Source organism: Macroventuria anomochaeta (assembly GCF_010093625.1).
Source record: "Macroventuria anomochaeta strain CBS 525.71 unplaced genomic scaffold BU25scaffold_16, whole genome shotgun sequence".
NCBI classification, from domain to species: Eukaryota; Fungi; Ascomycota; class Dothideomycetes; order Pleosporales; family Didymellaceae; genus Macroventuria; species Macroventuria anomochaeta.
In genome coordinates this window covers 641,376-658,664 of record NW_022985377.1, presented here as the reverse complement: position 1 = coordinate 658,664, position 17,289 = coordinate 641,376, and the positions used below count along the sequence as shown (strand labels likewise).

The following is a 17,289-nucleotide window of genomic DNA, read 5'->3' as shown; positions in this document are numbered from 1 at the left end:
GGCCACCTTGGACTTCATCAGCAGGACCAAGGTTGGCACAAGGAGGTGGCATCTTGGGCAGTCTTCAGAAGACCTGACATAGGCATGCTACAACAGCTTCTCTTTCCTTTGTTTGTTTGTTTTGTACTTCTTTTGTTTCTAGCATCTTTGCTCTGGGCCTGAGCCCTCACCATCCCTTGTACCTCCATTGACCTCACTCTCATGTAACTAAATCTTGGCATTACCAGAGGAGCTATGCCCTCTCGTCTTCCATAGTCTTAGACTCAGATAGGACGTTAAACCAATCAATCAATCAATCAATCAATGAAGCTACTGCTCCTCTCGGCTTCCATAGTCTTCGACTCAGATAGGACGTTAAACCAATCAATCAATCAATCAATCAATCATGAAGGCTCAGATTGCAGATGAAGAAAAAGGATGCAACACAGCGGGACACACGAAGACCCAAAACAGACAAAGAATTGACGGGGGCCTTGGCTGAACTCAGGATAGTACTCCTGGGTTCTCGAATCTATACCGTCATGATTTGTCTCGTCACAATTCTTACTATCGCGGCGCTGGCACAATCCTTCGGTAAACGTGATCTGATCTTACACGTGACTGGCTTTGCCATTCTTTTGCAATTTTGCTCTTTCAAGGAGGAGCCTCAAGGTCGAAATTATCACCGCTACTGCTGGGTATGTGCATTTAGTATAGACAAAGTTCTGAAAGGTTCTAAAATCAGGTAACTCATATGATGCAGATTTTTTGCTGTCATGATAGTCTTTATTTCACAGCCGGTTATCAAGCAAACCCAGTGTCTTGCGACATATCCGTCTCAGACTCCAAACGAACGATACAAAGCCCATAAATATGTGCGTCACAATGAACATGATTCTCGTACTTGAAGAATCTCGATACATTATAAAAGAAAGACAAGGAATAAGATGGAAGCCTTTGGGCACAAGCCATCTGTTGTGTGCTGACATGTGGGATATGCCATTTACGAGGGCTCCAAATCTGTAGGGGTTGGGCAAAAACACTAATGTCTGCGAGGATGCATACCTCCATTTGAAGTCGAGGATTTCTTTGTCCCCTTCGAAGTACCGTTTGCTGACTTGATACCATTCGAAGCAATTGAAGCTTGAGCTGGAATGGCTTTATCTTGCGTGGTCTGGTAGCGATCTTTCACCATGTTTGTGGTGTTCTTTGGGCGTTTCGTGTCCCAGGCCTTGGTAATCTTCTCGATTTCCAAACTGGACATCTTTTTGGCATCCTCAGTCTTGGCATCTCGTAAGTTGATTTCGACTCTTTTGAGGGTCAAAAGATGATTGATTTCAGTCAATTCAGCTCTGAGCTGTGTAACCTTCTGTGCGTTCTTCTCTTTCTCAACTAGGTCTTCGATCTCCTCGATCCTGCTCTTTAAAGCAGACCTTTCGTTGATGAGATGGTTTTGGCTCTCGTCTGTAATAGGAGTTAGTGAATGCATATCACTACTGGCGTACACCAAAAGCTTGCCCTTGCTCGAGGAGTTGACAACACCGGACTCAAGATTGAACACCGGTCGTGACATCAGGTTGTACTTGCAGATCGTCTGAGCACCTATGATCATTTCAAAGTTCCTTGCATGGGAGGAAATTAGGAATCGCATCTGGCGAAACCTCTTCAGACTCGTGTTGTGATGCCATGAGAGAAAGATGGCAGCTTCAACAGGGAAAGGCTGCCCGGCCATCGTGACACCACCCTGACTCTCCAGATCACTCAGATCTTGGTAGTCTGACTCAGTGAACCCAAGGGCGTCCACGAAATCTTTGGAAACTATGTTCCCATGCGAACAGCCTGTGTCCAGAAGGCACAAAGTCTTGTGATAGTTCAAACTATTGAACTTGGGCGAAACATGGATGTCCACAATCCACGGCGACTCCTGACGATGAAACATCTGCAAAGTCAGCCTCATACATATACCCAGGCCTATGTACGTACCTCATCGTCTGGGACAAGAGATGGAATCACCTCAATAGATTCTTCCATCTTCGCCATCAATGTCCTAGGAAAGAATACACCTTTGATACGATCCATCAGGCCGACACTCCGCCCAAACTTGTATGTTTGTTGTCGCTGTACTTGCTTTTTTTCCAGGTCGGCGACTTCAAAACCGGGGATGTCTTCTTTCTCTTCAACGGTAGTGACGTGCGACTGAGTAGAGCGGAATGATGGAGCGGCAGACACAGAACGACTGCGCTTACCGTTGATAGGGCAATCGGGAGGAGCAGCAAGGAAACGGTCGGGTGAGAGCGACAAGGCTCTTGATTCTGTATAACATGACGCTGATTAGCAGAAGTCGGGCTTAGTCCGGGGCGGCTAAGCTCACCACGTGTCTCTTTCTCAGCCATTATGGCAAAGTGAGTTGTTGAGAAAATGCTGTGTAGTATCGCTGTGAGGCGCGAACGTGAGGCGTGTAACGTGCGACAAGGAAACCACAGCAAGGGTTGACCGGGTTATAAGTACAGTTGCAGCCCCCAGATTCTAAGATAAGTGGCAATCCAGGTGGAGGTGTTCGACCGCAGGGAACGGTTCTACTCGATTTCTTTGTCCGCGTGCGCAACCTCTATTCATGGGTGGGACGTGGGTGGCTAATATCGTGTGATTCTGAAGCGATAAGACTAGGGTGGCAGGCAGCCAGAAGAGTAGTTCACCGGTTGTAGGCAGTCTTTCGTCTGCTGCTCCTTTGGCATCTTTCTGGGGCCAGAACTAACCGAGTGTGCAAGGAAAGGTGCATTGAGCACCAAGGAAATCTTTCATGTTGGGCTGAGCGGAAACCGCCCTGAGAAAACCTAGGGTCCGAAGACGACCTCGTTGGAGCTGTTCTTTGTCAAATCCTCTGCTTCGCAAGTCAGCGATTCGACATGGCAATTTTGCCACTGAATCCATCTTCCAGACGTGATTTGTCGCTGCGCACAGAGGTGTGTGTGTAAGTCCGGGGTGGATGGACCGTTGGTTCGTGCCCAATTCCCCACGGTGAAAACCCTTCGTCGTCGCGCATGCACCGAGATATGATTCGTTTCAGTGCATTCGGAGGATAGCAAACTAACTCAGAGCCGTGCTCGCCCCCACACAAACGCCCAACAACCTGAGTGGCGCGTCGAGCAGAGGGCATCCAGCTTTGTGATATGGAGCATTTACCCCCAACCATGGGCTGGAGACAACTAATGACGCCTCGGTCCGACGGTCAAATGCGCCATGCGCCCTCAGAGAAGGCAACAAGGCAATCTGTCGAGCTGAAAGCTGTGTCGATGAGGGGCGCTGCAGGGTGGTCAGCAAGGCGCAGCACGTCCCAACATCCTTGTTCGACCGGTGAACAGCACTCACAGTTGGCATGGATTTAGAGGCTGTGTTGAAAATGTTCGTAAGTGAATTGAGGTTTCATGGCGTGTCTAAGCACCAAAAAGTCAACACATCGCGCTGGCGTTGTTCTAGGATGACAACTTACTGTACGAGCAACGAACTTCGCTAGCGCTGTCACTAGCGCCACCCATGACGCTTCCGTCTCGGTCACGGTGGAACCAAACTCTCTTCACCTTCTTGTCTCGCTGATACCCCAGCGACGGACGTGATCAACGACCGCCAATCTTTAGCTACACCCACATCATTGAATGGGGTTGCGTCTCCACGCAAGTCTACACACATTCGTGCAATACAATGGAAAGAACGTCCCGGAGTTCGCAGAAAGAGCGCAATAGGCTGAGGTAAAGATGTTCGTCCGACTCAGGTGGGCATTTTAGTTCACGAGCGCGTCGTGAGGTTATCTGGGTTCTTTATGCGCTCGATTATCCAAAGCCCAAACTTGCTTGCAGGCTGCGGTCATAGCCATGCGGCTGCGCGAACGCACCATGGTCTCACCAGCCTCTACTACGATGCCTTTGCGGCCAGGACCACCGATAACGTACATATCGCGTATGCAGATCGAGCAGAGAGATGCGTATCAGGGTTCATCTGGTGATGCACAATTGGGTTGCGTGAGGCTAGAACTCACCTTTGCATGCAGCCCATCTGCAAACCCCTCTCTTACATGTTATCAGCCGAGCTATGCTGCAGAAGACATACTGCTGACAGACATATTGCAATATTGCTGCGGCTGTGCTATGGATACTTATCCCAACTTCGAGGAGCCCACCTGCAGGTTACACTTGACCGATTCTCCTCTGCGCAAGATGCAATCAATCGAGATGGAGTCACCACGCGACTCGATGGTGAGCCATCGCTCAAACCAATCCACAGCTTTCGATCTTTCAGCTCCACCTAGTCCGAAAGACAAGCTGGGTGGGCATGGGGAGCGAAGAGCATTCTCGGAGGTTGCAGCCTCAAAACCACAAAGTGCATTGACTGAGGATACTCCAAATCCAGGACCCCTTGCCGAACAGACACAGCCCGCGCATGATCGACCCGGCTGGCCACGTCTTGCGGAGGTCATGTCGCAGGTACCGGAGTTCGCAGCTTTCCCACGCTTTCGAGAACTAAACGTTAAAAACCTCCTTTACTACCAAGTTGAGCTGGAGCTTTTGCGTCAGCAGATTGAGAGAGAGGAGGAGGAGGAAATGCTCAATGTTGAACGTTACGATAGGATCGTGAAGGGAGCCAGCACCGAATACCATAAGCTACTCATCAAGCTGAGAATCTTATTAAGAGAGTACAGTACGTTGACTTGATCTGCTACTAAGCCCTTTCACACCATTGACTATTGTCTGACCATCGAGCATTACAGATGAGGCACTTCTGCAACTATCACAAGTTTCTGCACTCTCAGATCCTGAAGAATACAACATGCGGTCTCTTCGAAACTGGCTTTCTGATGCCAAAGGCGGCGATGGCGCCATTCGGGACGTGAACGGCACAGTGGAGACTTATGGCGACAGAGATGACATTCACCACACAAGTGATTACCGTACGGTCCTCAGTGCTTTGCTATGGGCGAAACCACCACCAAAGGGAGACTTTGACCTCGTAGTCACCCACCCAGAAGCCAAGATTGATGGGCTTACCAAGTGGACGGTATACTATCTGTACCCTTACTGGTGGTCGATCAGAGATCGCTGGCGGGGAAAATTTGACGAAGAAGCACAGCGCAGAAAACTGAATGATAAGAAACATCCAGAGGAACGTAACACAGTGGAGCGAAAATCAGAAGGCGCCGCACTGCGCTTGACTTCAAGTTTGTCGACTATTGTCGCCTGCTTGATCCCTGTCGTCGCCATCGTGGTGCTGAAGCAGCTCTCTCGCACCCGCGACCTTTTACTCTGTATTACTGGCTTCGCGATATTCTTCGCTGCAGGTCTTATCTTCCTTACTCAAGGGACGAGCTCAAGAACGGAGATCTTTGCTGCCACTGCTGCGTAAGTATCATGGAGCTCGAGTACCTGACTTGAGAAGTAGAATTGACAAAAGTACAGATTTTCAGCTGTGATGGTTGTCTTCATATCACAGCCAATCATCCAGGTACCGCTGGGTAGCGAGGTCTGAAAGTAAGGTGAATGTAAGACTGCATCGCCAGAGCCATCGTGTCGGAATCTTCACGTCGCTTGACATCCCGATACCCCGCTGCGACCGATATCTACCTCCAGGACCCTCATTTCACATGGTCAGAAACTTCAGGTTGCAATTGAATGTAAGCACCAGCGGTAACTGTAGGAGCACATAGTCATCTAGCAAAGCTGAAAGGATGTTAGAAGTACTTCAACCCACGTGTAGCAGATATATAATCTTTCAATCATGAAGCCAAGCATTTAAGTCGCCTTGAGCAGTCAAACCCCCATAGGATCCCTCGTGGGCCTCCAGGCTACGACATCGGGCGCGGAAGATTGCTACAATGGATTTTTGCCCCTGACAAGTCTGTTGTTGTGTGCTGCAGGTCCCTCACCTACCAACCAAGACGCGGTAACCTCACGCAACTCCTACAACCTGCAACCGCCCACATAAGAAGCTGCCTCCCTTCACCTTGCAAGTCTTATTCCCAGGAGCGCGGGAAATGCGTTCTCTACCATTTGCAGCGTTTGTGGCGTCAGACGCGTCAGACGCGTCAAGGGCGCGCCAAAAACTCCCGAGGTCGGCTTTCTTATCGATAGACAACCTTGGATATCGACGTTAAACCCGCCCTCTCTACGTCAGTCCGTATCAAATATTACCGCGCGTAGTCGATAATCTCTCCCGCTACTTCACGCCGTTACGACTATTTCCACGACCACGACTGCTATCATGATGCAAAGAGGCTCTTCCTCCGCTCTGCGCGCCGTTGCGCCCGCCGTTTCCCGTTGCACCACCCATATTCCCTCGCGATCCTTCTCCTCGACACAGTTAGCTTCCTCCGACCTCGATACCGCAGCGTTTGGTGAACAACACATTGCTAAAGGCATTGGCCGTCTTACAAAGCACGTCTTTGAAGAGGGCAAGGGCACGTTCATCACCACCGATAAGGGTGTGAAGCTTCTTGACCTGACATCTGGGATCGGTGTTGTGAACCTTGGTCATTGCCATCCCAAAGTCAGTGCGGCTGCAGCGGCGCAGTGCACCAAGATCACACACGCTCAGGTCAACATTGGTTTCAGCTCTGCGCAGATTGCTCTTCTCAAGGAGTTGATTCCTATCCTCCCGCACAAGTCCCTCGATACAGTCTTTCTCTGGAACTCTGGTGCAGAAGCAGTTGAGGCAGCAGTCAAGCTGGCTCGTGGCGCTACAAAGAAGCCTAACATCATTGTTATGCAAGGCTCTTACCACGGCCGTACGAACGCAACAGCCTCGATGACACGATCCAAGACAATTTACGGCGAAGGCCACGGGCCGTTGATGGGTGGTGTCTTTGCAACTGCATTCCCCTACTACAGCCAATTCGGCGGCGCAACTCCGGAAACACCCACCGAGGAGCTTGTCAATCAGGCTCTTCTCCAGGTCAAGCTCACATTGCAACAACAGACCTCACCCTCGGACACCGCCGCGATTATCTTAGAGCCTGTCCTTGGCGAAGGAGGCTACGTTCCTGCTCCCCCAGCGTTCTTGCACGGCTTGAGGAAGATTTGCGACGAGAACAACATCCTGCTAATTGCTGACGAGGTTCAGTCTGGCATGGGTCGCACTGGTCACATGTTCTTCGTAGAGGAGTCCGGTGTCCGACCTGACATTCTCATCTTTGCCAAGGGCATCGCCAATGGCTTTCCACTTTCCGGAATCGCGAGCTCAAAGGATCTTATGGATCTGCAAAAGCCTGGATCGATGGGTGGCACATACGCCGGAAACGCCGTTGCTTGCGCTGCTGCTAAGGCAGTCATCGAGGTCTTCCGTGAAGAGAAGATCCTCGATAATGTCGCGGCCCGTTCTGAGCAAATTTTCTCTTTCCTGAAGGACTTGAAGGCGTCCGGTACCAAGGCCGGCAACCTGATCGAAGACATCCGTGGCAAAGGACTGATGGTCGGCGTACAATTCGCAAACCCAGAGCTTCAACGCGACTCATCGAATACTTCTTCAAGGAACGCAAAGGCTCAGCCGCAGATCGCACCAAAGGTGGTCCAGGAGTGCGTCGAACGCGACATGCTTCTTCTCAGCACTTCGGTATTCGACGTTCTGAGGTTCATCCCGCCGCTTACCATCAGCGAAGAGGAGTTGACCCAGGCATGCAATATCTTCAAGGAATCCCTTGAAGCTGTCGCGAAGGACTTGTAATACAACATCATCTACACTATCAATTGAAGCGTTCACTTCTGTTCTCAATCCGGATTATCGTTCGGAGAAGCATTTGTATGTTGTTGTCCTGACGTTGGTTCCTTCCCTTTGTGTTGCTTCCCCAACGATGTCACCTTGCGCAAGAGCGCTGTCTCCACTCTGAATACTGTTTCTTTCTCCTGATCCCCTCTCACACGTCTTCTCGTGCGAAATGCAACTTTCCCTGTCCATTTGCTCTTTCCACATAAGCACGGTTCTGCTGGGTTGGTTCATCTGCTGGTTCTGCCTTAGTGGTGCAACAGAGTCGCGGACGCTTGCAATGGCGTCTTTTCAAAAACGCCTGGATTCGTAGTCGCCTCAGTATACACTCAACATACCACTGGGCCTAAAGATAGGTGCACGGTGTATCAGCCTGAACAGCAAATCGGCCGGTACGCAACGAACAATGATTGGACAGCACAGCCGTCAAGCGAAGATCAGGCAACCATTGGACAAAAACATTATGTTCGAGAGACTTTGTAATGCTGAATACCCCCGGGGCTATCATGGATGAACCGGAGTCCGGATGGTAAGACGCTGTCGTAGTTGGACGCGACGATGTTCTCGAGTGCAAGGAGACGAACATCATCCCGCGAGGACAGGACACCATTGCCAAGATACGCACCTGGCTTCGACCAACCGACTTTGGTGGCGAAGACAGTGCATATCAGAAGCATCTCTCATTACATCCTCCAGGAACTGGTGCATGATTCCTGGCCTCAAGCACGTAGCAGCAATGGCACGGCGGCGACAAGTATGGGATGCTCTGGGTGCGAGGTAGTAGACTTTTCGACGTCTGTAAATACGGTCTGACAAGATGCAGGCATTCCAGGCTCAGGCCCTCGTTCAGGGTTCTGCTCGGCAGCTTCAGCTCAAGGCCTTTCTCAGGGATATCAAAAAGTCTTGGAAACGCCAAAAGTCAAGCCAGCCACGCGAACTAGACAGCATGTCCACTCTCGATCTCTGGCAGTACCTACGGGTAGCTTTGTCACATCTGAGCAGAGCGTACATAGTAGTGGGCGCTCTTGATTAGACGAATCATGGACAAGACACGCATACTTCTCTGCATCATCTTTCGAAATTGGCTGATTGAAGGCCCTTTTAAGTCAAGATCATGACCACGAGTCGCCCTGTAGCGAGCGTGGAGCTGCACTGCCTCCCTCAGCCACCAGGCTCAACACTGCCATTAGGCAGTATGCCTTCAGAGCAAGGAAGCTCCCATCCAATCACCCTGTCAAGGAGGCCATCCAGATGTTGAGGACAGTGATATGAAAGGGCAAAACTTGCTGCATGTCGTTGCCGGCGTACCTCTAGCTGGCAATTACAGGTTACATACCGAGACTTCTGGTGGACGCTCATGCGAGCAGTTCAAGGAACTCTTTGGCTTAGGCTTGGATGCTGGGTTGGAAGATGAGATGGGCAGAACACCTGTCGATGTTGTGGCTGATTTAGGCCACAAGGGCATGTAGCGAAGTTTCGCGAGAAGTAGTGAGCATTATTATGGATTGCTTAAACTATGATTGGAGATCCGAAGTGCGGGAATAAGGAAGGCAGGGGGGAAGTACAAGTCAAATAGACATTACAGTGTATGGGGTATCATTAGTTCTTAGTCTTGAGCGTACAGTGCGGAACCGGTCGCCTTTCTGGCGCGCTCCTACGTCTAATCGACCTCAATGTCCAGCTCTTTCGCTTCACATCCGAGCGTCGATCTCTCTATGCCTCGTTGATCTAACTCGCTGAACTCTTTGCGCTCTTCGAGTCTCCGTCAATCTCCACCAACTGCACGAAGCTTCTTTCATCATAATTCGACTGCGGCTTCTTTGCATGGCTCACTCTGAACGTGGTCTGTACGTTGATCTCATTTGTAGTGAGTCCGTTAAAGGTGTCCAGCCCGTAGCTTCGTGCAGAAGGCCCTGCTGTCTCCTTTGCGGTGGACTGGTTCGTACTGCCCATGATCTTAGGGAACAGGCGTGAGAGACCAAGACGGATGGAAGGCATGCAGGTGCAAATGATGCCAACTTGGCATTCAATGACCGACCAGAGACTAGCTTCGAGGTAGTCCCACGTCATGTCGGTAGTGTTGGCGAAGTGTACGAGGGAGCGGAGACGGAGCATCGAGACGACGGTGACACTAAAAGTGCTCAGTCAGTGTCCGTTCGGTGCGCGTCTTCAGCAAATACAACTTACAAGGCTCCGACACTGAACATGAGAAGTACGCCAATCTTCTTCTTCATCCCTAGATGCAACTTCCAGATTTGCGTAATTGGCAGCGACAAGGTGATAAAGTCAACAAAGATGCTGTGCGCAGCATGTGTAAACGCTAATGCGTTATTGTTAACGCACTTCCCGGAGTGCTCTCCATCCCACTGCTTCCACGACAAGCTGACAGGGGTGCAAACGAAGGTGGCAGCGAAGCCGAACGCTATCATTGATGCGATCTGGAAGTAGATAACGGCCCACACGATCTGCCTGAACCGCTTCTCCGGGAAGATTTGAAGGAAAAAGAGCAGGAACGAGAGCTTAATGAAACCGAGAGTGGTGAAGTACGCAATCTCGCTGATCCAGAAATACTGGGGTTCGATGTCAGTGGATGTCTAGCAAGCCGATGCAGGTTCTCTCACCAGAAGCGTGGTGGTGATGCCCTGAAAGGATACATTCCACATATCAAGACCTAGCCCAGTGAACGACATCTTGTAGCATACAGCGAACAGCACGGTATCTAAGGCCAAGACCATGACCATATTGCCGTCATCAAGCCACTGCAGGCGTCCTACGGTGGACCGCACGATCCACTGAGCCGTCATGGCAATGACCGCCAATGTGTAAAAGGCTACATTGATGGTTCGATAACTCTTTGACTTGTCCCGAATCGGCTTATCAGTACATGCCTTGAAGGTGATATTGAGGGAGCTCAGCTCATCCTTGCGACCGCATGATGTAGTGATGCATTCTCTGGCTTTGTCCAATGTTACAGTATCACGGCACGCGCAGGACGCGTCCGAGATCGAGAGTGGGTGACATGTCGTGATCGAGAATGTGCTGTTGACACAATCTTGCTGAACCAACAGTCAGTGCCAGATATAGCAGTTTCGGAGAGTATGGGATAAAGAGGTACTTACTGCGCAACTGGGCAGCAAACTGAAGTCGGGCGTTTGGGCGCGACAAACAGTAAGCAGAAGAAAAAGTAACACGGCCACTCCTGTGGAAAAGTTTGACCGCATGCTGTGTGGTCTGATATATCGACACAGGTATGGAATTCGAGAAAGTGTACTCCGAGGGGTCAAGGATTTCGTGGAGCGGGTGATGAGCCGCTGGCGGTAGAGGTCAGGTCATACAGGCGCCCCATCAAACGTGCGTTCATCGGCGAAGGACCCCTTTGCAGGGCACCTGGTTTCGATTCATGATCGCAGAGTGATGCTTCCGTGCCGCAGTGGGGCTGGCCAGATCCCCCAGACGATCATCCTTGCCCGTCTGCAGGGACTGAGTAAGGCTGCCAAGTAGATCAGCGAGTCGATAAAAGTCCGGTGTTTCTCACTTCCTGCCCGCTGCGGATACCGCGCCGTGTATAGCAGTGGCTCCTAAAGTTCGGTCTACAGACGTGGCAGCCTGGAGGTTTGCCAGCGTGCTGAGACGCTGACCCCGATCATTGATTGAGAAGGGGGACCTTGTGGAGTGTCGGTGGCGTTGCTCTCAACCTCGATCCTGAGAGAGCACGCGCTCGCAAGGAGGCAACCCTGATGTAGCTGAGCTGGGATCCATAAAATCAAGCGTCCGAAGGTACCTGCATACGGACCGATTTTATCAAATCAGTACCGCGATACCTGCTCTTATTTATGGCAACGACCAACCGAGCGCGTTATACGGTGTTTGTTGAGGTTGGAGCGAGTCAAGACGCACTGCGGTCGATCTGCGGCTTTACCCGGCGAGCTATTCAGGCGACCGGTCGACTCGTGCACTCGCCACGTTCCAGGCAGGTCTACCGAGATAGATGCGGCGAATGATCTGGAACAACGCAACAAACATGTCTTCTAACTTTCCGACTTCTTGGGCGGATAGTCTGAACAAATAATCCAGACAGGGTAGGATCACCACTCAAACGAGTACATGTATTGTGGCGTTCGATCGGCGCGGCCGGGCTTTTTCGAAAGCCGACTTGAACAGGAATAGACATCGTTGTAGCAGGAGTACCTTAACCTGTTCTTCACTATTTTGCCCGAACGCCAATAAATCAGGCCGGCGCAATTCTCAGCAATATCTCTTCTCCTCCACAATTCCATTTCCTCTAGCCCCATCCTGCTGTCCTCTCTCCTCCCCACATCCTTACACCCGCCACGCCATACAACACTCACACAACACAGCACCAACTCTCTACACCCACCCCACCGACTGCACACTTGTGCCATACAAACTTCACTTCTTTGAGCTGCCATACCGACTACAAAACATTCACAACAACACAAGCATTGGGACAACCTAGCGCGCTTGCTCTGGGGTCTCTGGCATCCTAAAATCGTCAAAACCCATCTCCACACAGCACAACAAAGCACTCCATCCAATCTTGAAGCGACCAGACCTGTGGGAGGGGTGTGCAGCCAAGTGCAAACCGATTCCTCTCTAAGGGGGGGGGGGGTTATAGAAAGCTTAAATTGAGGGGCGCAAACTGCTTCTGCCCAGAAAAGACAGGATGAGAAGCCTCCAATGGTGCTTGTGAACCCTCTGTAACAAGCAGCTGTTAGAAACAATACGCTTGTTGACACTCCAAATCCAGAGAATGGGAAAAACTAAGTCCTGGCTCCCACTCCAGAAATGTGCACACCACCCCCCAACACAACTGCTACCAAAGAACCACAACTCATCAAGCTTTCTGATCTACCTATGTTTGATGGAAAAAAAAGGGACTACTAGCGCTTTTGACAACAAATGAAGAACAAGTTGGCCCACAATACTGGGAGGCTAGGGTCTGGTGCAATCTACATCTTCAGCAGGCTGAAGGACCCTGCTGCAAATGTGGCACTGTCTGTTGCAATTTGTGCCTTAAGCAAAGCTCGTAGAGACACAATTCGATTGGTTCTTGGGGATGAGTGGAGGTACATGTAACGCCTTCGACCGAAAGCGCTCCGATAGCGTCTGGTTCCTGCGGGTCTCAGCACACCGCTCTCCTTCCTGTCGCTAACTACTTCCTTGTCAACTGGACAAGGGTAGTTCCGATTCCCCTCCGAACTGTGTACTTAATCAGTTTGGCACTGTCGTTAGATAGAGTAGTTTTTCTGTATCCTTTTGTACAAGACCTATAGGTGTAGGGAATTCAATCCTAGTGTTCTCAATGTCCCAGCACTCCCATATGCCTTGCAGTGGACTCACACTTACTTCGGACATCTTCCCTACTGGCCTGCGTTGTTACAGTACAGGGAGTCTGTAGGGGTTTGACAGTCACCTAAGCAAGGCTTGGGTGGTCAGGGGTAGACTATCTAGGTAAAGTGGTAATAGCCTTTGTAATAGTTGAGGTAATAGCCATGAGTTGAATTCATGCTACGTGTTCTGAAGTTTGTGCGGGCACATGGCCTGAGCGTTGCCGCGACCAGACTTTTGACCTAGTACAAAGGAGCTCGTTTTTTTTGGCTGATCAGGGGCTTGTGCGCGATCATCCCCAACCATCTCATGTCAACACCATACTTTGCATATAGTAAATCAACCACCACAATGCCTGCACAGACTATTGCGCATTGCAAAAACTTCAACTATAAGCAGTACAAGAAGGCCCGAGCTCCTAAGACAAATTGCACTGAGTTGAGGGTGGTTGAGAGGGCATTTGCGGTGGGTGTAAGAACCGTACCAACCGTTTCTTCCTCATACTACTCACACGATTGCTATTCGACTCCTAACCAATCCCTACCCTACTACCTACCGGTATCCCCCGAGCTACATTGAGCTGTTAGGTATATAAGCAGGGCAGTGTACATAGTTATGGTAGATAGTTTTTTGAGTATCCTTTCGTACAAGACCTATAGGAATAGAGGTTTACTCCTAGTTCTATCTATCCCAGTGCTCCCATACACCTCGTAGCGGATTCGAACCCATATTGGAGTCCTCTCTTACCTGTGTCGTTACAGTGGGCGCTCTCACCGCAATGCGGGGAGACTATGCCAACCAACGTGATCTTGCAACCACTATGGGACGGTCACAAGGCACCCTTTCAGAGTTGCTTAAACGGGTAGAAATGAAGGCCAACAATCATGCTGTAGCTCTATGGGACGATATCCTTTATGAGAACGATTTAGGACGCGGCAGGAGCCTGTTGTTGACACGTCAACAGAAGGAACTCATCATCCAGATTGCAACGTCCTCACGCGATGCACGTGAGAAGGAGCCCTGGCAGGCTATTGCCGATGGCAATTTCAAAGATGTTGTACCAGAAATGAGTATAACAACGTTTGAAAACGTCATGTATGAGGCAGGTTACGCACGTCGCGCACCAGGCTGGAAACCTTCACTGACACCTGAGCAAGAGAAGGAGCGGGATGCCTGGGCACACGCCCACAACCCTGATAAGTACAAAGAAGGTGACAACTTAGGCTACGACTTTACCCAGGTAGTCTTCTCTGATGAGACTCCTGCTCGAATTGGTGAAGAGCGAGGCATGATAAGAACCTGGTGTTGTGAAGGAGAGAAGTATGATACCAACGTCAAACATGATTGGAACAGGCATGATTGTTGCCTGCAGTTCTACGGCTGTTTTTGCTACAACTACAAAGGTCCTTGCCACGTCTATTACCCAGAAACTGACGCAGAGAAGGAGGCTGCTCAAGTGCACCTTCAGGAGCTCAATGCCAATCAGAAGACTTGCAACAACAAGCTGCAAATCTACGCACGCCAGGCCTTGAGTAACCTCAGGGAAGCAGATGTCAACAAGCGCTATAATACTTGGAAAAAGCAGTATGTTCCAAGCAAGATGGACTACAAACGTGGGGAGCGTGTACGTGGAGGAGTTGATGGTTATCAGCACCGTGAAGGAGCTCTCTCAAAGGTCATCCCATGGATCAAATTGCTAGAAAAGAAAGGAGTCAAGTGTGTACTACAACAGGATGGAGCTCCTGCACACAGGTCCCGAATCTCCAACGATTTTCTCATTGTTGAGCAGGTGGATTGGCTGTGGTGGCCAGGTCACTCTCCTGAGGTTAATGCATCTGAGCATGCCTGGCCGTGGATTTGGCGCCACATAACAACGGAATTTTCACCAAGTTGCAACACTAAAGAGTGTGAGAATCAGTGGAAACATCAGTGGGATGCTATACCTATAGAGGTAATAAATGGGTGGATAGAACAGATACCAGAGCAGGTGCGAAGAATCATTTGGGTGGGTGGGAAGAACAACTATCATGGGTGATGCACGCACCCACAACATCACTGCAACACCACAAAAAACTTGCGATAGGCTAGTTGTATGTATTTCAGCAGCTTCACATAGTCAGATTATCGCAAAATGTGTTGATTTCACTGTTTTGGTGAGGATTACTATGGGCGTTGTGAACTGCAATCATGTTTGGTGGCCTGTGCGTTCGGTGATCGGCCAAAAAAAACGAGCTCCTTTGTACAGTATAACCATAGATCAGAACATCCGTGACACATCTTTGACAACACACTGAACATCTGGCATTAGTTTTGCCTCACCGCCCACTCTTTCCTTTGTTTGTTTGTTCTGCTTTACTTTCATTGAATTGAACTCAAACTCATGTAACCAAATCTTGGCATTACCAGAGGAGCTACTGCCCTCTTGTATTCCATAGTCTTAGACAGGAAGTTGAACCAATCAATCTACAATGCTAATACATCACGCACTTTCACCACTTGTCCACTTGCGATTGACTTGTTCGCGCAGATGCCTGTCAATATTGACAGCGCTCCGTCGACATGGGTGGCGGCCCTCATGTCCTGACTGATCTCGGCACCTTGCTCACCAAAAAGATCCGCAAGCAGCACTTCGTCTCCTCCACCGTGAGCACCAATACTGGTCGGAATTTCTACATCGACTGGCTTCTCAAAAAGCTTCCTCAACGTGATCAATCGAGTCTCGAGTGAGCCTTCGAGGGACTGATCACCGCCGCTGTTGACATAGCTGTTCTCAACCACTTCCATCTCCAAGCGCCCACCCGTTCCGTTTATTGATACTCTGAAACCTTCCCACGGTGCATAAGCAGTGAGTGAATATGTCAAAACTGCACTATTCTGGTACCGAACCATAATATTCATGGTGTCTTCAATACTGATGCCGTCGCCGAATACACTCTGGTCTCGGTAGTAGCTATCCTCGTGTTCAGCGTCGAGGTACATCTTCTTCAATTTGTCGTTCGTCTCCATGTGCAGCGCGAAAGGATCTGATTTTGCAACATCGCTGCCGTGCGCTCTGGTGTAGAACTCGGTCACACCGCGCTTCTCGGCGTTCTCTCGACCATAGAACTTCAAATCGCCCTGTGCATACACTGTCTCCGGTCGCGAGTTGAGCCAAAAGTTCACAAGGTCGAAATGGTGCGTTGACTTGTGAACCAACAGCCCTCCAGAATTCCTTTTATCGCGGTGCCAACGTCGAAAGTAATCGGCACCGTGCGATGTATTGAGCATCCACTCGAAATGGATACTTGTCACGGTTCCGATCGCACCAGAACGCAAAAGTTCCCATACTTTCGTGTTATGTGGCGCATATCGGTAGTTGAAGGTTACGCGGACCTTGTTGCCAGTTCGTTCCACAGCATCCAAGATCTCTCGACACCGTGGCGCATCGATGGTCATGGGCTTCTCTGTGACCACATTGCAGCCAAGTTCAAGTGCTCGTACGATATAGATGTTGTGCGTGCGATCGATAGTAGTTACAATCACTTCGTCTGGCTTGGTCTCCTCGATCATGCGGTCGAAGTCTTTCGCCTTGTACGTTGGAACTCTGGCATGACCCAGTGATTGCAACTGCTCATTGGCGAAGTCAAGTCGTGTTTGATTGGTGTCACAGAACGCTACGACCCGAGATGTCGCCTTGTAGGTTCTTGCAATTGCTGAGTAGAAGAAGCTCGAACGTCCACCAGTGCCGATGAGGGCATACTTCTTTTGTTTCGGCTGCGCGTCACCCATAGTGTCGTTACTGTAGAGTAATACGATGTTGAAGCTTGGTGTTGGAGGCTTGATCTTGGCCAGGATATAAAGAGGGAAATGTCCCACCGAAGGGCATCGGCCGAATCCTTCTCCGTCACATTCGGGCCACACTGCGCCGAACAATGCAACATCGCCATGATCGACAGTCTTTAACCGGTGGTTGACCATGGCTGCTCCATTCCCGTGGTATGCCAAGGCACGATCAGCTGTGGGGAAAGGGTTTTGCGGGGAAGGTTGCTGTGCAGGAGGCATTCAGTGCAGTGCGGGGCTTGGCTCGGGTCCTCCAAGAAGTGCCAATTCGTGGAAACTGATTACCGCCATCACCTAGCTGGGTGTTGATATACAGAAAACTGGTCGCATGGGAACGGCTCGTGGCTTACCTCGCGACGAGATGTTGTGGATGATATATGGCAGAGCGGGTCCAGG

At 50.3% G+C, this 17,289-nt stretch overlaps 8 protein-coding genes across 8 annotated transcripts; 5 read left to right on the top strand and 3 right to left on the bottom strand.

Moving 5' to 3' along the window:
• The first annotated feature begins 326 nt into the window (after positions 1-326).
• On the top strand, positions 327-875 carry BU25DRAFT_59731 (uncharacterized protein). The gene has a single exon (XM_033711941.1). The coding sequence runs from the start codon at positions 405-407 to the stop codon at positions 726-728; it is 324 nt and encodes a 107-aa protein (XP_033561925.1). The 5' UTR covers positions 327-404; the 3' UTR covers positions 729-875.
• Positions 876-982: 107 nt separating this feature from the next.
• On the bottom strand, positions 983-2,372 carry BU25DRAFT_421702 (uncharacterized protein; the record flags this gene model as incomplete). The annotated part of the gene is made up of 4 exons (XM_033708104.1): positions 983-999; positions 1,045-1,903; positions 1,963-2,291; positions 2,351-2,372. The coding sequence occupies 4 exons, from the start codon at positions 2,370-2,372 to the stop codon at positions 983-985; spliced, it is 1,227 nt and encodes a 408-aa protein (XP_033561924.1).
• A 1,033-nt stretch (positions 2,373-3,405) lies between these two features.
• BU25DRAFT_410864 (uncharacterized protein) lies at positions 3,406-5,920 on the top strand. The gene is made up of 3 exons (XM_033706406.1): positions 3,406-4,671; positions 4,742-5,369; positions 5,427-5,920. Exons 1-3 carry the CDS (start codon positions 3,849-3,851, stop codon positions 5,494-5,496), a joined length of 1,521 nt encoding a protein of 506 aa, XP_033561923.1. The 5' UTR covers positions 3,406-3,848; the 3' UTR covers positions 5,497-5,920.
• Positions 5,921-6,228: 308 nt separating this feature from the next.
• On the top strand, positions 6,229-7,686 carry BU25DRAFT_431454 (uncharacterized protein; the record flags this gene model as incomplete). Its single annotated transcript, XM_033708659.1, has 2 exons — positions 6,229-6,283; positions 6,356-7,686. The coding sequence occupies 2 exons, from the start codon at positions 6,229-6,231 to the stop codon at positions 7,684-7,686; spliced, it is 1,386 nt and encodes a 461-aa protein (XP_033561922.1).
• A 283-nt stretch (positions 7,687-7,969) lies between these two features.
• On the top strand, positions 7,970-8,874 carry BU25DRAFT_59954 (uncharacterized protein). The gene is made up of 2 exons (XM_033711942.1): positions 7,970-8,495; positions 8,549-8,874. Exons 1-2 carry the CDS (start codon positions 8,252-8,254, stop codon positions 8,752-8,754), a joined length of 450 nt encoding a protein of 149 aa, XP_033561921.1. The 5' UTR covers positions 7,970-8,251; the 3' UTR covers positions 8,755-8,874.
• Positions 8,875-9,453: 579 nt separating this feature from the next.
• BU25DRAFT_341147 (uncharacterized protein) lies at positions 9,454-10,757 on the bottom strand (the record flags this gene model as incomplete). Its single annotated transcript, XM_033702846.1, has 3 exons — positions 9,454-9,856; positions 9,913-10,295; positions 10,347-10,757. Coding segments are annotated over 3 exons (1,197 nt in total), but the record flags the coding sequence as incomplete, so codon positions are not given.
• A 3,125-nt stretch (positions 10,758-13,882) lies between these two features.
• On the top strand, positions 13,883-14,632 carry BU25DRAFT_310346 (uncharacterized protein; the record flags this gene model as incomplete). The annotated part of the gene is made up of 1 exon (XM_033702123.1): positions 13,883-14,632. A coding segment is annotated over one exon (750 nt), but the record flags the coding sequence as incomplete, so codon positions are not given.
• A 558-nt stretch (positions 14,633-15,190) lies between these two features.
• On the bottom strand, positions 15,191-17,238 carry BU25DRAFT_448607 (NAD(P)-binding protein; the record flags this gene model as incomplete). The annotated part of the gene is made up of 2 exons (XM_033709604.1): positions 15,562-17,238; positions 15,191-15,253 (listed from the first exon to the last, which is right to left on the bottom strand). Exons 1-2 carry the CDS (start codon positions 17,113-17,115, stop codon positions 15,191-15,193), a joined length of 1,617 nt encoding a protein of 538 aa, XP_033561918.1. The 5' UTR covers positions 17,116-17,238.
• Positions 17,239-17,289: the final 51 nt, after the last annotated feature.